Source organism: Neoarius graeffei, chromosome 2 (genome assembly GCF_027579695.1).
Source record: "Neoarius graeffei isolate fNeoGra1 chromosome 2, fNeoGra1.pri, whole genome shotgun sequence".
Taxonomy (NCBI): Eukaryota; Metazoa; Chordata; class Actinopteri; order Siluriformes; family Ariidae; genus Neoarius; species Neoarius graeffei.
This window is the reverse complement of record NC_083570.1, coordinates 39,757,893-39,775,848: the sequence shown is the minus strand read 5'-3', so window position 1 is coordinate 39,775,848 and position 17,956 is coordinate 39,757,893. Positions and strand designations below refer to the sequence as shown.

Below are 17,956 nucleotides of genomic sequence, written 5' to 3'. Positions count from 1 at the left end.
CACGGAAGAAGCAGCAGCAGCAACAACAATAATAATAATGGATGACTTCGCGTTTGTACAGCTGCTGCTTCTCGCCGCTTAAAAATGGCGATCTTTCGTGGTCTTGTTATTGTTGTTGGTCTTAACAACTCCTCCCCCCCCGCTGACGTAAGCGGTTCTTTCCTCTGGCCCAGCAGAGAGTTGGTGCTAGCCTGGAACCGGTTTTTCTGGCCCCAGAGCCAGTTCTTTGTCAGTGGAAACAGAAAACCCGGTTCCAAACTAAGCACTGGCCCCGAACCAGCCCTGGAACTGCTTTGGTGGAAAAGCGGCATATGTAAATGAAAGCCAATGACTTAATTACAGTATAGTGCAAATATATGGCTAATATGGACCATCTTCACCACAGTGATAGCAATTTCTTATTTTTCATTCAAGGATGGGAATTCGTTTGCATTTATTTTTTAATATTCTTCATTAGTGTCAATAAGTTAAGATTCAGTTAGTCTCTCCTGGTTCATTCTACCGTACTTGCTGTTTCTGTTAACCACATTTATTACAATCCATTTAATGAATTCAAGTTTGGTCAAAACCCAAAATAACTGAGGTTTAACTCCTGGCTCATGCAGTGCCTACCATCTAAAAACTAGCGTCTGAAACACTGAGCATGCTCGGCGCGCCCTCTTGATAAGAAATACAGAAAAATCACAGCCGATCAAAAATTATCCACCATTTTCACAATCACAATATGTCCGTATGTTCTGGATCAACCCCCATGCCAAGTTCTGGAGCTGAAAAAGGAGCATGGAATGCTGTTCGTCTGAGATAGGACAGGGCGAAACGGAACAAACAAAAAACAACAAGATTAGGTTTCCTGGGGTCTTTAAGGAGCTCGCAAGACCCTGGGTCATTCTCCATCTTAACTGTAAAGAAAATATGGATTAAAAAAAAAAGGCCAGAGAGTCTCTCCCCTATCAATCACTAGCCAATCATGTGCATCTGTAAGCTCGTGTATGTAGAAGTGGGCGGTGCTTCTTCCTCCAAGTGTGTTACGTCACCCCCGCCGATGTGTCAGGACCAGCGGCTCGAAAAGAGGCTGTCGGCTGGCTTCGGAAGAAGCGTGTGATAGGTTTCGCCCTCTGGTGTTATACAGAAGAGCTGCCTGATGGGCGGGAAACGATGACCAAGTTAGGAAGGGGGGAAACAAAAAAAAAAGTTATGAAAACCGAGCTCCATAATTTGTGGGGGGAGCCATCCAGGGTTACAGGGAAAAACTGCAAGTCATTCATGACACACCTTTCCACTGAATCCAAGTTTTCCCCTGTGAAATGAAAAGATAAAGGGAACATTGTGCTGTATTGCTGTTCGGAGCTTCAGGAACTTGATCTCCATGTTTACTTGTGCAGTTCATGAGGATTGCTGAAAGCTTCATAAACATTGGCTGCAAATTCTTTCACTTGTTGAGTCATTAAAAGATCCTGGAACAACAACAACAAAAACAACGGTAAACATTAGCAATGAAGCTACACGTTAGACGCCAACGTCATAAACACTATGTAATTTAATCCGAGACTGGAGTTGAGCCTCGGTCTTAAAAAGCAACCCTTAAAGGGGATCAGAGGGCAATATATAGAGCAAATATAACAATAAAACACACATTAACGAAGCTTATTCAAGACTTACAAAAGTTTTTTGTTCTAAGGTTGGAAAGTTATAGTGTTTTGAAAGTAGCTCGAGCAAACTATTTCCGCAGTTTGAACAGCCCGCCATGATATTAATTTTATCCAATCAGAATGCACGTTCATTTTCTCTGCGTAACACTCATGACGTATGTATGTGCCCAGTTGTGTTGGCTCACTGAGGTTGGGAATAGCACGTGTGAAATACCTGTTTCTGCCTCTTGCGACGATTTCGCAAGTCCACGGGTGGCGCCTATCTCATTGCAGCAAATAAATTCTGCTGGACTCGTGAGCAACTCCACGGTACATTTTACGCACGAGCACCACGCCGTGTCACCTGCACGCGGACGCTCTGCCCCACGCTCGCCATGCCCATGGTCAGCATCGGTCTCATCCTCGCCGTCATCCGAGCTTTCTTCTCTTATTTCGTCACCGGAGTCGAGAGTACCTCTCCTAGCTATTTTAAGTTCGTTTCTTAAGACAAGGATTTTTTAAGATGTTACCTTGTTGACAGTTTCGGCGAGAATCTTCCGCCTTCTTCAAAACGGTCACCAGATGTGTCCTGGAGGAGCGACCTGACAGCAGGAAGCGTGAACTACCTGTCAAATTGGGCGGGACGTTCACGCCTCCGTAGCGTAACATCAGCTGATAAGGCACGTCACCACTCGACATCTGGTGACTGTTTTGAAGAAGGCGGAAGATTCTCGCCGAAACTGTCAACAAGGTAACGTCTTAAAAAATCCTTGTCTTAAGAAACGAACTTAAAATAGCTTTAATAGTTAGACATAATGAACTTCCACTACATAGTACCTCTCCTAGGTTCAAACTGGTACCCTTCTAAGCCATAGCCTGCTTGCAGTGTGTCTTGCGGGATCTCTTCGTACGATTCGACAGAGCTGGCGCCCGACGCCATGATTACACGCTTCTCTCCTCTATTTCGGAGAGTTCCGCTAGTGCAGTGCGTAGGGCTGACGTCACGGTCTTTTAAAAATGGCGACTCTTGTGCGGTTTAGCGTATAAAGTATTATATTTACAATTACCAAGATATTTCGTTGTTTTCTAGTATATAAATTTGATAGAATACTTAAGAATATGTTACTTTGTCACATCAGCAACTGTATATATTATATTTGGTACCCCTTTAAAAAGTGATGAGGAAATCTCACAGTGGAAAACCAAAGAAAAAAAACATCTTTCATACCTGAACAAACTGACTGGGGATTTCGCTGCATATCGAGTGAATCTGTCCATTAGCGATAGGAATTATTTTGGCAAGTGGGAGACTTACATGTAAGAGACTGGAAGAGGATGAGAAAAAAATATATATTTTAAAATCATTAAACAATAAATAAATAAAATAATGGAATAAGAATAAAAGAAAGAGAGCACAAATGCGTAACTAATTCCCGACCTATCAGGTGTACTGCTGGGGGTGGCGTCTCCTTGAGGGGGGCGAAAAAACTCCGCCATGTTGTCAAGAAAATGGCTGAAGCCCCGGTTCAGGCAAGCGCCGAGTATGGTAGTGAAATCTGGGCTAATGTAACGTATCAGACAGATTAAAAAGCAATTAATAATGTATTAGATAATTACATTGCTAAATTAAAAAAAAATATATCATGACTTTACATACTTCTCGAGCATGTCCCGGGTTTCATTTAGTAGCTTTATTGTTGTGACATCATTCTCCGTCAGACCACAAGCCTGCGAGGGAGACAATAAATAAATAAATAAATAAATAAAGTGAAATTCACAGTTATGTATCTGAACAACTGTGAAACAGTCAGTGTTTTCAATAAACAAAAGGAAACCTTTGAGTCGACTCTGTTTTACGAAAGAAAGAACATGCTCCAGACCATGAATAACGTGGGTGGGGATTGCATTCATGACTAAGCATCAACTACAAATGTTTCATTTATGAAACAAACATGTCACACATTTTAACAGTTTATACTCAGACTAAATGTCCGAAAATGTTGTGCAACTTCCGAGAAACAACTTCATTCCTGCTCTCGCTTACGTTATAAAGTCGTATGCAAAAGTAAGTACACCCCATGGAAATCTGAGCCGTTTCTCAACATATTTAAACAAGCTAACGTTTCACTCTCTTTGATACAGCGCCTACAGATTAACCTGATGAACAAACCAACAAAGAAAATTAGCCCTTTCAATCGTTTCTTCAACAGAAATATCAACATGTAATATTCTTCTGTGGAGCAAGTACAGTGGTGCTTGAAAAAGTTTGTGAACCCTTTAGAATTTTCTATATTTCTGCACAAATAGGACCTAAAACATCAGATTTTCACACAAGTAGATAAAGAGAACCCAGTTAAACAAATGAGACAAAAATATTATACTTGGTCATTTATTTATTAAGGAAAACGATCCAATATTATATATCTGTGAGTGGCAAAAGTATGTGAACCTTTGCTTTCAGTATCTGGTGTGACCCCCTTGTGCAGCAATAACTGCAACTTAAACGTTTCCGGTAACTGTTGATCAGTCCTGCACACCGGCTTGGAGGAATTTTAGCCCATTCCTCTGTACAGAACAGCTTCAACATTGTCTTGCTGCATGACCCACCTTCTCTTGAGATTCAGTTCATGGACAGATGTCCTGATATTTTCCTTTAGAATTCATTGGTATAATTCAGAATTCATTGTTCCATCAATGATGGCAAGCCGTCCTGGCCCAGATGCAGCAAAACAGGCCCAAACCATGATACTGCCACCACCATGTTTCACAGATGGGATAAGGTTCTTATGCTGGAATGCAGTGTTTTCCTTTCTCCAAACATAACGCAAAAAGTTCTATTTTGATCTCATCTGTCCACAAAACATTTTTCCAATAGCCTTCTGGCTTGTCCACGTGATCTTTAGCAAACTGCAGACGAGCAGCAATGTTCTTTTTGGAGAGCAGTGGCTTTCTCCTTGCAACCCTGCCATGCACACCACTGTTGTTCAGTGTTCTCCTGATGGTGGACTCATGAACATTAGCCAATGTGAGAGAGGCCTTCAGTTGCTTAGAAGTTACCCTGGGGTCCTTTGTGACCTCACCGACTATTACACGCCTTGCTCTTGGAGTGATCTTTGTTGGTCGACCGCTCCTGGGGAGGGTAACAATGGTCTTGAATTTCCTCCATTTGTACACAATCTGTCTGACTGTGGATTGGTGGAGTCCAAACTCTTTAGAGACGGTTTTGTAACCTTTTCCAGCCTGATGAGCATCAACAACGCTTTTTCTGAGGTCCTCAGAAATCTCCTTTGTTCATGCCATGATACACTTCCACAAACATGTGTTGTGAAGATCAGACTTTGATAGATCCCTGTTCTTTAAATAAAACAGGGTGCCCACTCACACCTGATTGTCATCCCATTGATTGAAAACACCTGACTCTAATTTCACCTTCAAATTAACTGCTAATCCTAGAGGTTCACATACTTTTGCCACTCACAGATGTAATATTGGATCGTTTTCCTCAATAAATAAATGACCAAGTATAATATTTTTGTCTCATTTGTTTAACTGGCTTCTCTTTATCTACTTTTAGGACTTGTGTGAAAATCTGATGTTTTAGGTCATATTTATGCAGAAATATAGAAAATTCTAAAGGGTTCACAAACTTTCAAGCACCACTGTACGTACACCCTTGGCTTGAGAAGCAAGTATTGCCCCCTTTAACAGAAATAACTTCTCGTCGGCGTTTTGCAGAATTGTCCACCAGTCTCTGACGCTGGCCTGCTGACGTTTTTTGACCACTCTTCCATGCACAGTTCCTTCAGTCGCAAGATGTTTGAGGGTTTTCTTGCACGTCCTGCCCTTTTCAAATCTCCCCACAACATTTCAATGGGGTTCAGAGCCGAGCTTTGACGAGGCCGTTCCAGAAGCCTCCATCTCTTCTTTTTGAGCCGTTCCTTGGTGGATTTGCTCGTGTGCACAGGATCATTATCTTGTTGAAAAGGTCCACCTCTGGTTCAACTTTTGAACAGATGCCCTCAGATTATCTTCAAGCACTCTTTGAATGATTCAGAATTCAGTCAACGAATGCAAGTTTCCCAGTCCCGGAGGCAGCAAACCAGAACATTTCCACCACCATGATTCACAGCTGGTCTGAGGAGGTTCTCCTCAAAAGCCGTCTTTGGTCTACGCCACACACGTGTACTCTTACTGTGGACAAACACCTCTACCTCTGATTCGTCTGTCCAGAGCACATTATTCCCAAAGGCCTGGTCTTTGCCTGTATGTTCGCTGGCAAACTGTCCTCTTGCTTTAACGTTCCTTTTGGACAGCAGAGGCTTTTTCCTGCCACGCCTCCCATGCAGGGCAAATTTGTCCGATCTCTCTCTTTCCGATTGTGCATGATGCACTTTCACACCAACAGTTGCAAGAGTTACCTGTAGATCCACTGATGAAATTTTGGGATTCTTGGAAACGTCTTTTAGCGTCAAACGGTCTTCTCTTGGGCTGAATTTGCTGGGGCGGCCAATCCTGGACAAACTGGCAGTTGTTTGAAATCTACGCCACTTGGAGATGATTTTCCTTACAGTGGAATGATTTTATTTCTAATAATTTAGAGCTCTTTTTCAATCTCTCACTAGATTCATAGCATCCGCAGCCTTTTTTCTGAGGTCTTTAGAGAGCTCTTTACATCTTGACATGATGACATCACACACTTCAAGAGCAAAGAGAACACCAGACCCGAGACGTCGGGTTTAAATCAGACCTGCAGGAAGGCCTCATCAATGACACCTGATCTGGAAAACCGGATTCTGATTTCATGGACTTGAAAGTGTGCACTTACTTTTTTGACTTTTTTTTTTTTTAAATTATGAAAATGACTCGTCTCGTCTCGTCTTCTTCCGCTTATCCGGGACCGGGTCGCGGAGGCAGCAGTCTAAGCATGGAAGCCCAAACTTCCCTTTCCCCAGACACCTTGGCCAGCTCCTCGGGAAGAACACCGAGGCGTTCCCAGGCCAGCCGAGAGACATAGTCCCTCCAGCGTGTCCTGGGTCTTCCCCGGGGCCTCCTCCCAGGGGGACATGCCTGGAACACCTCCCCAGGGAGGCGTCCAGGAGGCATCCGAAAAAGATGCCCGAGCCACCTCAGCTGGTTCCTCTCGATGTGGAGGAGCAGCGGCTCTACTCCGAGCTCCTCCCGAGTGACTGTGCTTCTCACCCTATCTCTAAGGGAGCGCCCAGCCACCCTGCGAAGGAAACTCATTTCAGCCGCTTGTATCCGCGATCTTGTTCTTTCTGTCATTACCCAAAGCTCATGACCATAGGTCTGTTGGTAACTCGCCAGCGCCCCCTATAACGATCCCACAATTTCCTTGCGCGCTCCACCCGGATGTGACGTGAAGTGGAACTGCTTTAACTGTATCGAGAGCGCCTCGATTCGCTCTCTCATGTTCTGACTACTGGAGTGGTCGGACGGACTGTAGGCACGCTCGCCTACAGTGTTGAGACTAACCGCTATTGTCTGAGAACAGCCTGTTCAAATTAGTTTCGGCCGAACTTTTGAACGACCCGCTAAGTTTCAGCAATATAGTGGTTTTGATTCTAAACCTTTGCAAAGTTTAACTACAGTTAAGTAGTTTTCCACGCTAAGAGGCATTTGCGGACAGCTTCGCTCCTCTCAGCCTTTTCCTCGTCGACGCATCACCGGAGGTTTCTCCTGAAGCACCGTGGGCCAGCTAGGCCTTCATCTCCCTGCTTCGTTAGCCGCGGTTGGACGCAACGCGCCGCTAACCTCCTCTCCTCGGACTGCGACCCTCAGCGCGGACATCGGAGAAAGAACTTCCATCGTATTGAGTAGGCACTTGGGCAAATTTTTAATTTGTAGCTTATTCAGATGGTTGTTAGGGTCATGTTTAAGCTTTGAGCTATTTAGCATACCCGCTCAGACACGGAAGGTGTTTGTTTGTTTTTATTGTTTGTTTGTTTGTTTTTATTGTTTGTTTGTTTGTTTTTATTGTTTGTTTTGGTTCTGTTTTTTTTCTTTGAACTTGTTAGACAGGGTATCTTGCATGATATCTTTCCTTAACTCCATTGCTAGCTTCCCTATCTGATTAGCAGCGCAGCGACAAGTTTGTTATTTTAAGCTCCGAGGCTAGACCGCTACAAGGCCTAGTTCTCTCCATCCAACACATATACACACTCTCTCACACTCTTTCTCTCTCTCTCTCTCTCTCTCGCGTTGAGTTCTTTGCCTAGATAGTCTGTTGGAAATTGTTGTTAAGTGCAGTGTTTGGATCCAGCTGTAGCGTGGTCAGATTCTCCTTAGCAACTTATTGCTAGCTGGTAGGCTTGTGTTCTCGACTAGGCCTGCAGGCGCCATTTTTCCGACGCCATTTTGATACCTTCCTCATTGAGTTACCTGTGATACGACACCTAGGCACTGACCGCCATTTTGTTTAAGCATTGCCAGAGTGGCTAGCATTAGCATCTGCCCACAGATACCTACACAAAGCACACATTAGCCACAGAGCTAATCCTTTGTTCTATTTAGCTAACATTCCTTTGTTTTAGCTAACATTCCTTTGTTTTAGCTAACGACAAGCTAGGTCACACACACACACACACACACACGCATCGGCTTGCCCTAGCCTCACACACACGCACACACAAGGGATTCTTTTCTTTTTTTTTTCCTTCTATCTCTTTCTCTCTCTCTTTCCCTCAAATTTATAGTCCAGGTGTAATTGTTCCATTGTTTTGTCTTGTTATTACCTTTGCTGACATTGAATGTATTTTGAGTTTATTATTATTAGTGAGTAGTAGACAAATAAAAGCTAATAAAATTGAATTGCATTTTACTTGTTCCTGTTGTTTATTCACAAGGTCAACTATTTAGAACTCCTTTTTCCTTCAGAATTTAGCTTTTGTATACAACTGGGTTTCCCATCTAATACAGAGCTACCATTAATCTTGAGTGTAACCATTCACGGTGAGTATTAAGATTAATAATTTAAGATTTTATGAGACTGATCTTTATTTATAAATTGATTAATTTAATTATCAATTATTACATAATTTATAATTTAATTAATCCCAATTCAACCTACATTAAAGTGGTGCCCCGTGTGAGGCCTAGTTTAATGACCTTGTGAATTTCTCAACAATAACTTGTAAACTGCTGTATACCCAAAATCAACTGCCAAGGTATAACACAGATGACTTTAATGGTGAATCATTAACAGTGTGTTAATCACAGAACTGAAATTCAGCTGCCAACCACAGTTAGCTGATAAACTGGTTTAATTGATTAGTACATTAGAGTAATATCTAATCCAAGTACTTAATTAATATTATTAATAATAATAATCATTATTGTTAACTAATTATTAATTGAGCTAATTAATACAAGTGAAACATTAGTGAAAACAAAGTAGCTTAGAAACCACATCAATTATTTAGCAACTTGGATTGAATTAAATTCTAACCTAATCAACACCTAGTATTAATTTCCTTTAAGTTAATTAATACATTTCGAACAAAATGTCGCGTTCCCCATCAAGGGAGTCAGAAGTGCCCCTCCTCTCTCTCTTCGACGTTGTAGGCGATTTAGGCCAAGTCCTGGAGGATAGGAGAAATTACTTCTGTGATCTGGACCAAAAGGCTCGCTTTGATGAAATACACATAGCCGTTAGGGAACTTAAGGAGCGTACTATGACTCTCCCAGAAGGGCTACCCAAATTGTTCATGATCTACTATAAGGAAATGGAACATGTGTGTATGACCCTCGAACAAGAGAAAAGAACACTAAAACGACAACTGGCCGAAGCTCAAAGGAGAGCAGAAAGCGCGGAGAGTAGCCTCGTGGGCCTGAGAGCCACACAAGATGAACTAAAGCGCGAAATAGAATACCTCAGAGAAGTAGTGACGCAAGCACGTCGCTCAGATGAGGGATCGGCCAAACCCTCCCAAGAACAGAGTTCCGCTCTGGAGGAGGAAGAACCTGAGCTTAGAACGGTAGATCAGACACCGCACTCAAGCTCAACTCGCGTGAAAGTCGCGCGATCGCCACCTCGTGGCGCTGGGAGTTTTTACTTTACTCCCCACTACACCCCCTCGCGCTTCAATATCGCTGCAGCCTCTAGCCCGCAGAAAACGCCGCGCTACGTACCCTCAGACTCCTCTGACGGAGAGGCCGCCTACAAGCCGAAACGCAGACATAGGCGATATGAGAGCAGCTCAAATAGCGAAGACAGCGAGGACCCCTACGGGTCAAAATCAAAACGCCTCGTCGCAGAACGCAAAACTAGGATCCGCCAAATCGACGTCCTTGCAAAAGACATAGAGCGTTTTGAGCCGGAAAATCATAGACACCGAAGCGTTAATGATTATTTCCGGGAAATCGAGCGTAGCCTCCTGGACCTGCCAGAGGCTACGTCGCATGAAAAGGCCAGACTAGTCTGGAAAACTTTAGGTAGCGGCGTACGAGCATTCGTTGAGACCTTACCGCAGTCAGTCCTCGACAACTACAAGAAGATACGCAAGTACTTGAAAGAGGAATACTCGTTGTACGAGAATGAGACTGCTGCGACGATGGGTGCTATTCTGATCAGACAGAAACGAAGCGAACACCCTCGCGAGTACTACCGTCGGCTCCGTGCAGCGTACTTTCAGGGCAGAAGCGAGCCCGGGCTAGAGGAAGATCGCAACTTCAAGTCCCTCTTCCTCCATAACCTTCACCCGTGCATCCGTAACCAAGTAACACTCGCGTGTCGCCAGCGCCCCCATACTATGAGAGAAATGCGTCGCACCGCACAACTAACGTGGGAGACGTTCGTCCGACCCACGGACCGCCACGAGGACGATCCCAGAGTCCTCAGCCTATATGAGCAGGAAGATCAGTCCTTAGGCCTAGAAGGGGCTGAAGCCCCAAACCGCGGGCCCCCTTGGGCGAACCCAAACCCCGGCCACCAGACGTCGAGTCAACCCAAAGGTAACTGGAAAGTTCGACAAGCTGGAGCCAAGGGGGAACAGGGCTCCAACGCCCACGGGCAAGGTAACCGCAAACCTGGCAGTCACGGCCCTAAATCTCAGAATAGCGGACAGTCAAGGCCCCATCGCAACTCCTCTCGAAGGGAGCGGAGCCCTAAGCTAGCTACCGCTAAACAAGCCAACCAAGAGCCACTTGGGATGGCAGAACTGAGGGCTGAATTAGCACGGATTAAACAAGCCAACCAAGAGCCGCTTGGGATGGCAGAATTGAGGACCGAATTAGCACGAGTTAAACAACTGCTGAGCAATAAGAACAGGAAGGGTAAGCCGAGCAAGGACAGGGACGAACCGTCAGCATGACTAGGCCGGGACCCATCCCCACCACCACCGCGTGTCTACCTCGTGGGGTGGGGAAAGGACCCCTGCCCAATAGGCAGCGATGAGTTGAAACCACCCCCTCCGTTAGTGAAGCCTGACCCGCAGGATGCACCCCTGACGCAGTTTCTTGGAGATTTGGTTAGGAAAGGCAACGCCAAGCCTATCTATACCCCAGTGGTGGTAGAAGGCAACGTTTCCCTCCAAGCTCTCTTGGATACCGGGTCAGAAATCACCCTGATGTGTTCCAAAGTCTTTGCAGAGGTTTCTGATGCGCGGCGCGCGCAAGGTAGACCCATCAGAACCGAACGTTGTGACGTCAACTTGGTTAGCTTCACCCAGAATCAAGCCCCAGTAACAACCATTGCATGGTTAGAACTCACCTTCCAGGGCATGTCCATCACTCACCCCACTTACATCTGCTCTGTTGGGGTAGAACCGTTCCTCATTGGCCAAGACCTACTAGATAGGCTAGCGCCCCTCATTGACTGTCGTCGTGGGCAACTGTGGGCCCAGGTCGCGTCCCCACAGACCCCAGATCCTCGTCGTCACGATCGAGCCTGTTGCGATGAAGTTAGCGTGGAGGCTACTCCACCGATAGCTGAGTCAGGGCAGGTCCCCGAGAACCTCGAGACCACTCCGCTCCCCCCTGAGCCGAGTCAAGACGCACCAAACTCAACCGACACTCTTCTCAACCGCAACGCGCTTGATGGCCACCCGTCTTTCCTTTGCTTTCTTGGCGAATCTGCCCCAACCAGGTACTACCCCTGGATATCTGGCAACATTGCTGTCAACGGCGTCACGGCACCTGGCGTCAGGTTAGCGCTTTGGTCAGAGAAGTCAGCCATCAGCCAAACGTGGTTCGACATAGTGCGTCAGAGCACTCCTTCCCCTGTCTTTGTGCAGAAGAGCCACCGGCTACTGTCAGCCGAACAACCCCAGAGCCCCATCAAAGCCACAGGCGTCTGCGCCGTGTCGCTCGCCATCGGTCAGAGAGAATTCCTTCATTTCTTGAGTGTCGTCCCCGGACTTCCTGACCCACTGGTCCTTGGGGCAGACATCTTGGTCAGACTGGGAGCCCAACTGGACCTAGTCAACCGGGTCATCTGGACCCAAGCCGACGCTGCTAAGCACCCGTTCCAAGCTGACCCGGAACAAATGCGGTCAGGACAAACGATTCCCCAAGCCTGCCATGTCACTAGCGAATTTGACATTGTCATTCCCGCTAGGACTGCTGGTTCCCCTCTTAAGCTGGTCATCATGAAAGACCAACAGTTTCGTAGCCCCCAGGCGTTCTTCCAGCCTCTCAGATTCTTCATGGAGCTCGATTTAGCCGTGTGTGGGACTCCGCTGCTTGAAGTGAGTCATCGTTCCGCTTACCTCCTGGTTCAAAACTCCACGCGGGACGCCATCACGATCCCCGCCCGTCGGCCTTTAGGCCTTCTGATAGACCAGGCATTCCATGACTTTGAACTCACCATTCCAGTCATCGGTGAGCTGCCAACGCCGGACACTCATTCCGATCCAGTGGAACCTCCCTGGATCACTCTTCCTTTCCACATGATCCACGTCGAACCTCACGACATGCTTCGCGACGAGCGCATAGTCATGACCAGAACTGACACCCCGAAACACATGCTGGTGTATGCTCTTGCCACGCAATCGAGCAACGACACCCCTGCAACTGAGGTCGTTGATTCAGCTCTAGGTGAACCGTACCCAGGCTTTGAACGAGAAGTTCAACAACAGCTGGTGAAAGCTGACAGCCTGACCACGGACGCCCAGAGACGACAGCTCCGTGAACTGTTCTACGACTTCAAGGCGATCTGGGCGCGAGATTCCAATGACTGCGGAGTCACGGACATCCACACCGTCCGAATCCCAACAGATCCGAACGCTCCACCGACGTTCGTGCGGCAATACAAAATCCCGTTAGCCGCATACGACTCAATACAAGAAACACTGGACACTCTGCTGGAAAAGCAGATCATTCGTGAGTGTAACTCGACTTACAACTCTCCCTTATGGCCAGTGCTGAAACCGAACGGCAAGTGGCGTCTCACCATTGACTATAGGCAGCTGAACAAGCAAGTGCCCTTGTCAAGATGGCCCATGATCCATCTGGATCAAGAACTTGCCAAGGTGAAGGGTGCAAAGTTCTTCTCCACCGCCGACGTGGCGAGTGGATTCTGGACCATGCGCGTGGATCCAGCTGACCAGCACAAGCTGGCCTTTTCCTTTGGGAACCGCCAGCTAACTTTCAACCGATGTCCGTTCGGCTACGCGAACTCCCCCGCTGAATTCAACATCATCTTGCATAAGGCAATGAGCGATGCCGCAGCTCGTGGCAACTTGATCTATGTCGATGACATCCTCATTAGGTCACAGACTTTTGATGCACACCTCGAAGAGATACGCCATGTTCTGTCCCAGCTGTCCAGAGCAGGAGCGAAGCTCTCTGTCACCAAAGGGCAGTGGTGTCGCACCAAAGTTGAATACGTTGGACTGTGCGTCGGGCCAGATGGCATTGAACCCCAGTCAGGGAGGGTGCGGGCTATCCAAGATATCAAAGCCCCATCCAACGTACCCGAACTCAGGAGCTTCTTAGGGGTCTGCAACTACTCCCGACAGTTCATCGAGGACTACGCGGAGATAGCACGACCGCTCACCGAGCTCCTCCGGAAGGATAAACCCTTCCAGTGGAGTGAGCCTCAAGAACTCGCGTTCAAGAGCATGAAGCAGAAGCTCTGCTCTGCTCCCTGCCTCGCGTATCCCGACAAAGACAAACCGTTCTTCTTGGAGGCTAGTTTCTCCACCCACTGCCTGAGCGCTGCACTGTCACAGCAGCATGACAAAGATCGCCGTGTCGTAGCATACGCCAGTCGGCCCCTCAGTGCTGTGGAGTTGAAATTTTCAGACTGCGAAAAAGCCCTGCTGGCCACGGTCTGGGCCGTTGAACACTTTCGCAGTTACATTGGTGGCCAGAAGGTGGTGATAGAGACCAATCATCAACCGGTCTCGTTCTTGAACAGCCAGAGGCTGAGAGAGGGAAGAGTTTCGAACAGTCGCATCGCAGCTTGGATGATGGCACTACAGGGCTACGACGTCGAGGTGAAGTACGCCCAGAACCACAAGATGGTGCTTGGCCGAGGGCTGGCGGAATGCCAGCATTGCGACTGCGAGAATAGTCCAGATCAAACCGAACTAACAACCGTACCTGCTCTCCCCTCCGACCACCACTACTATGACGAGAACGTCTGCAAAGACCTCCCCACCGCTTACATAGATGGATGCTCATTCCATCATGAATGCAAAGTGCAAGCCGGTGTCGGTATCGTATGGGCGAACGGCCCTATACAAGGGAAATACCAACACCGACTCGGGGCTAAGACTAGCCAATATGCGGAGGTAGCAGCCGTGCTCATCGTCCTGCAACAAGCTGCCCGTGAGAACATCAAGCGGTTAGTCCTCTGCTCTGATTCAAATTATGCCAGGCATAGCTTCGTCTCACACTTTCCCTCGTGGAAGGTGCAGGACATGAAAAATGCAAGGGGCAAGGAAGTGAAACACTCCGAACTCTTCCTAGCATGCGATCGACTCGTAACCGAACAGGGAATGTGCGTCTATTGGAAGAAGGTGAAGGGACATTCTCAAGTCCCAGGACCTGACAAAGTCGGTAACGATGAGGCAGATGGCCTCGCCAAAGCGGGAGCCGTAGACGGCCCCCTTTGGGAATTTCAGCCGCCATGGCTTCCCGAGACGCCACGCCATGACGTAACCGCGATTACTCGCCGACAGGCTAGAGCAGGTCAAACTGACGCAGTACCCCAAGCAGGAACAGTGCAACTCGGCCGACTGCCCCAGGATGCCGACCTGGTGTCTATGCAGGAAAGGGATCCCGTGATCCACCAAATCCGTAAGTTCCTTGCGGACCCCGTGGCGTCCCCAATTTCCCCACAAGAGTTACAACAGTCCCGAGACTTAAATCACCTTCACAATCTCAAAAACGGCTTAAAACTCGAGAAAGGACTCCTGGTGTACACACCACGCAACCAGGGACCTCCCCGGTGGGTCGTGCCCACAGATCATAGGGGGGTCATGTTGCAGTACGCTCACGACAGCCCGTGCGGGGGCCATAGGAACGCTCAGGCGACCTACCAGACACTCCAACAGATTGTCTATTGGCCCTTCATGATTCAGGACGTTACTGAGTATGTCAAAGGGTGCTTGATTTGCTGCCAATTCCGACCAGCCCAACCGTTGAACCGCGCCCCACTGCAAAGCAAAGGCATCTCATTCCCCTGGTCTAATCTCCAGATAGACTGGGTCGGACCGGTGCCGAAATCAGCTCGAGGTAATAAGTACCTCCTGACCGTCACTTGCGCGTTCACGAAGTGGGTGGAATGCTTGCCCGCCCCAAACGAAACCGCAGAGACCACCGCTCTCCTTCTTATGAACCATGTGTTCAGCCGTTGGGGCTTGCCCCTATCCATTGATTCCGACCGAGGTACTCATTTCACCGCAGAGGTCATGAGAGTGTTGTGGGAGATGCTCGGAGTCGAGGCAAAATTCCACATCGCGTATCATCCTCAGTCTTCCGGTCAGGTCGAACGCGCCAACCAAACCATCGTGAGCATGCTTCGCAAGTATGTGAGTCACCATGGCAAAGATTGGGACATCAAACTCCCTCTGGTGCTGATGGCCATTCGGCCCACTCCTCACCGCACCACCGGAGTCACCCCGTTCGAAATGATGACTGGCCGTGAAATGGTTCTTCCCTTACACCTCCTCTACCGACCAGAGGACCTAAGCGTTGCCACCGCGTACACTGCACACCAGTACGTCACCGACTTGCAACGCCACTTGCAGGCCACGTTTGCGTGGGCCCAGGAACACCTCGAAAAGAGTGCGAAAGGACAGAAAGCTTACTACGACAGAAAGGCGACACACCGTGAGTACGAAGTAGGCGACAGAGTCCTATACTTCAATTTCACCAAACCGGTAGGAGTAGCCAGAAAATTCTTACCCCGTTGGTCCGGCCCTTTCGAAATCGTCGGTAAACTGTCCCCCGTCGCCTACCGCATCAAAACTTCGAAGCCCAGCCAGGCGCCTTCGTATAGATGGGTCCATAGCAACCAAATAAAGCTTTTTGAGCAGTCCACACTCCATAGGGGGGTGGACAAACAATAAGTTATAGCCTGCCCAACTTAGTTGCATGCCTCTCAATCCATAAGCGTGCATCTATAAGTAACCACCCTCGTTATCACTCAAATCGGAATAACAAACTCCTGTATGTTGCAGAATGGCCCCTCTCTGGATCCTCGGTATCTTCCTAGTCCTGCAGACCACATTGGCCGGTAACATAGTGGAACCAGGTCCGCCGAGTGGCATTGTTCTCCAAGATGCCCCAGGACTGCTCCTCACCAATTGCCGCGTCCATACCCAGCGCGTGTACACCCGCCTCGATCCTTGGGACGTGTACCGTAAGCATTTTAGATCGCCCACACAAACAAACCTCGAAACCGGGCCTGACTCCGAGATTGGGTCCAACATCGAACACGCCAAGCGTACCACAGTTCACATGCTCGAACAGTTACAGAAGTTCATAGTCACTGAGGAGGAACTCAGCGGCAAAACACGCCCTAAACGGTTCCTCGGAGGACTACTTACTGCTGCATCCGCCATTGGCTCTCTGTTCTCAATGGGCCTCTCTGCCGTTAACACCGTTAGCCTAACCGCGGTCAAACGAGAAATGAACATTCTTAAGGAAGAAATGCCAGAAATCCAGGGTAGACTACTAACTCAACAGGAGGAGCTGCAGGGCCTAGGCAAAACCCTGCAGGGAACCATACTAACCGTTAACATGCATTCTACATTAATCAAGAACACAGTACATGCCGTAGACAGGCTAGCGACAATCATGAGAAGCGAAGTCAAGTACGTCCGAGTAATCCGAGACCTAATGCAGGACCTGATGAGAGAAGTAAGTAGCTCTCTCAGCACCCTGAGTGGAGGTAAAATCCCACCATATTTGATACCCCTCAGCATGGTTGACAGCATACTCCGATCTACTACCACGACTAACGTTTACTCATCACAGATTCATCTGGCTTATAGTCTTGGCAGTGCTATCCCCATTTTTGTGAACCCTCAAAACCTAGAAATAGGCTTCATCCTCAATCTCCCCGTTATTGAACGGCAAAACATATACAGAATCAAATCTGTCCTTAATGTAGGTTTCTGGAACAACGACGTACACGTACGTTTGCAGACACCTTCCACCATAGCCTATCACGATGACAACCCCTCTATCTACCTCGTCCCTAATTTAGACATGTGCACCTCTACCAAAGATATCCACTGGGTCTGCCCCAGCAATCCCTTTATCCGAGACACCACAGACCGTCTCTGTGGATTGACAAAAGTCCCCGAGCAGAAGTGTGCAGGCAAATTGTCTATTAAAGATGAAGGAATAGGAACTAGAGTAGAAAGAGCTGGTAATCGGTGGCTAATCAACACTCCCCAAACTGAGATTCTGGTATCATATGATCAACATAACACTGCCACTAGAATGAAGATCCCTAACGAAACCTCTCTCCTAAGTGTCCCACTAGGAGCCACTGTTCACGTGGGTGACATCACCCTCCATCACCTTAGCGCTGACCAGTATGAGACCGAGATAGAAATGCCCGATGCCTTCCCAGGTCACGAACTTGAGATAAACTCCACCCTCCAAGCACAACTACTGCTGGAAGGGACCAAAACCGTGCAATTCGATCTTAAGCCCACTGGCATCGCTACCACTTTCTTGAATAACCGCGCAAATTGCGCTGGGATTTCTAGCTAGCGGTTGGGTTATCACAGTCTTCATAGCCATCACTCTACACAGGTACATACTGACACTACACCGCAAACTGGACAAAACGATCTACGCACCTGAGAAATTAGATCGTGGCATTGTCCGATTCTCCATCAGGCCTAAGG

General features: G+C 47.8%; 1 protein-coding gene across 1 annotated transcript in view; it reads right to left on the bottom strand.

The window, feature by feature from the left end:
• Positions 1–426: 426 nt before the first annotated feature.
• The window catches only part of pex3 (peroxisomal biogenesis factor 3), a 73,194-nt gene continuing 55,664 nt past the window's right edge, over positions 427–17,956 (bottom strand). Inside the window, exons 9-12 of the mRNA XM_060907598.1 lie at positions 3,286–3,356; positions 3,067–3,189; positions 2,857–2,953; positions 427–1,454 (exon numbers count right to left, since the gene is read on the bottom strand). Of these exons, the coding sequence (XP_060763581.1) occupies positions 1,371–1,454; positions 2,857–2,953; positions 3,067–3,189; positions 3,286–3,356 (375 nt within the window). The 3' untranslated portion in view covers positions 427–1,370. The remainder of the gene's footprint in view (positions 1,455–2,856; positions 2,954–3,066; positions 3,190–3,285; positions 3,357–17,956) is intronic.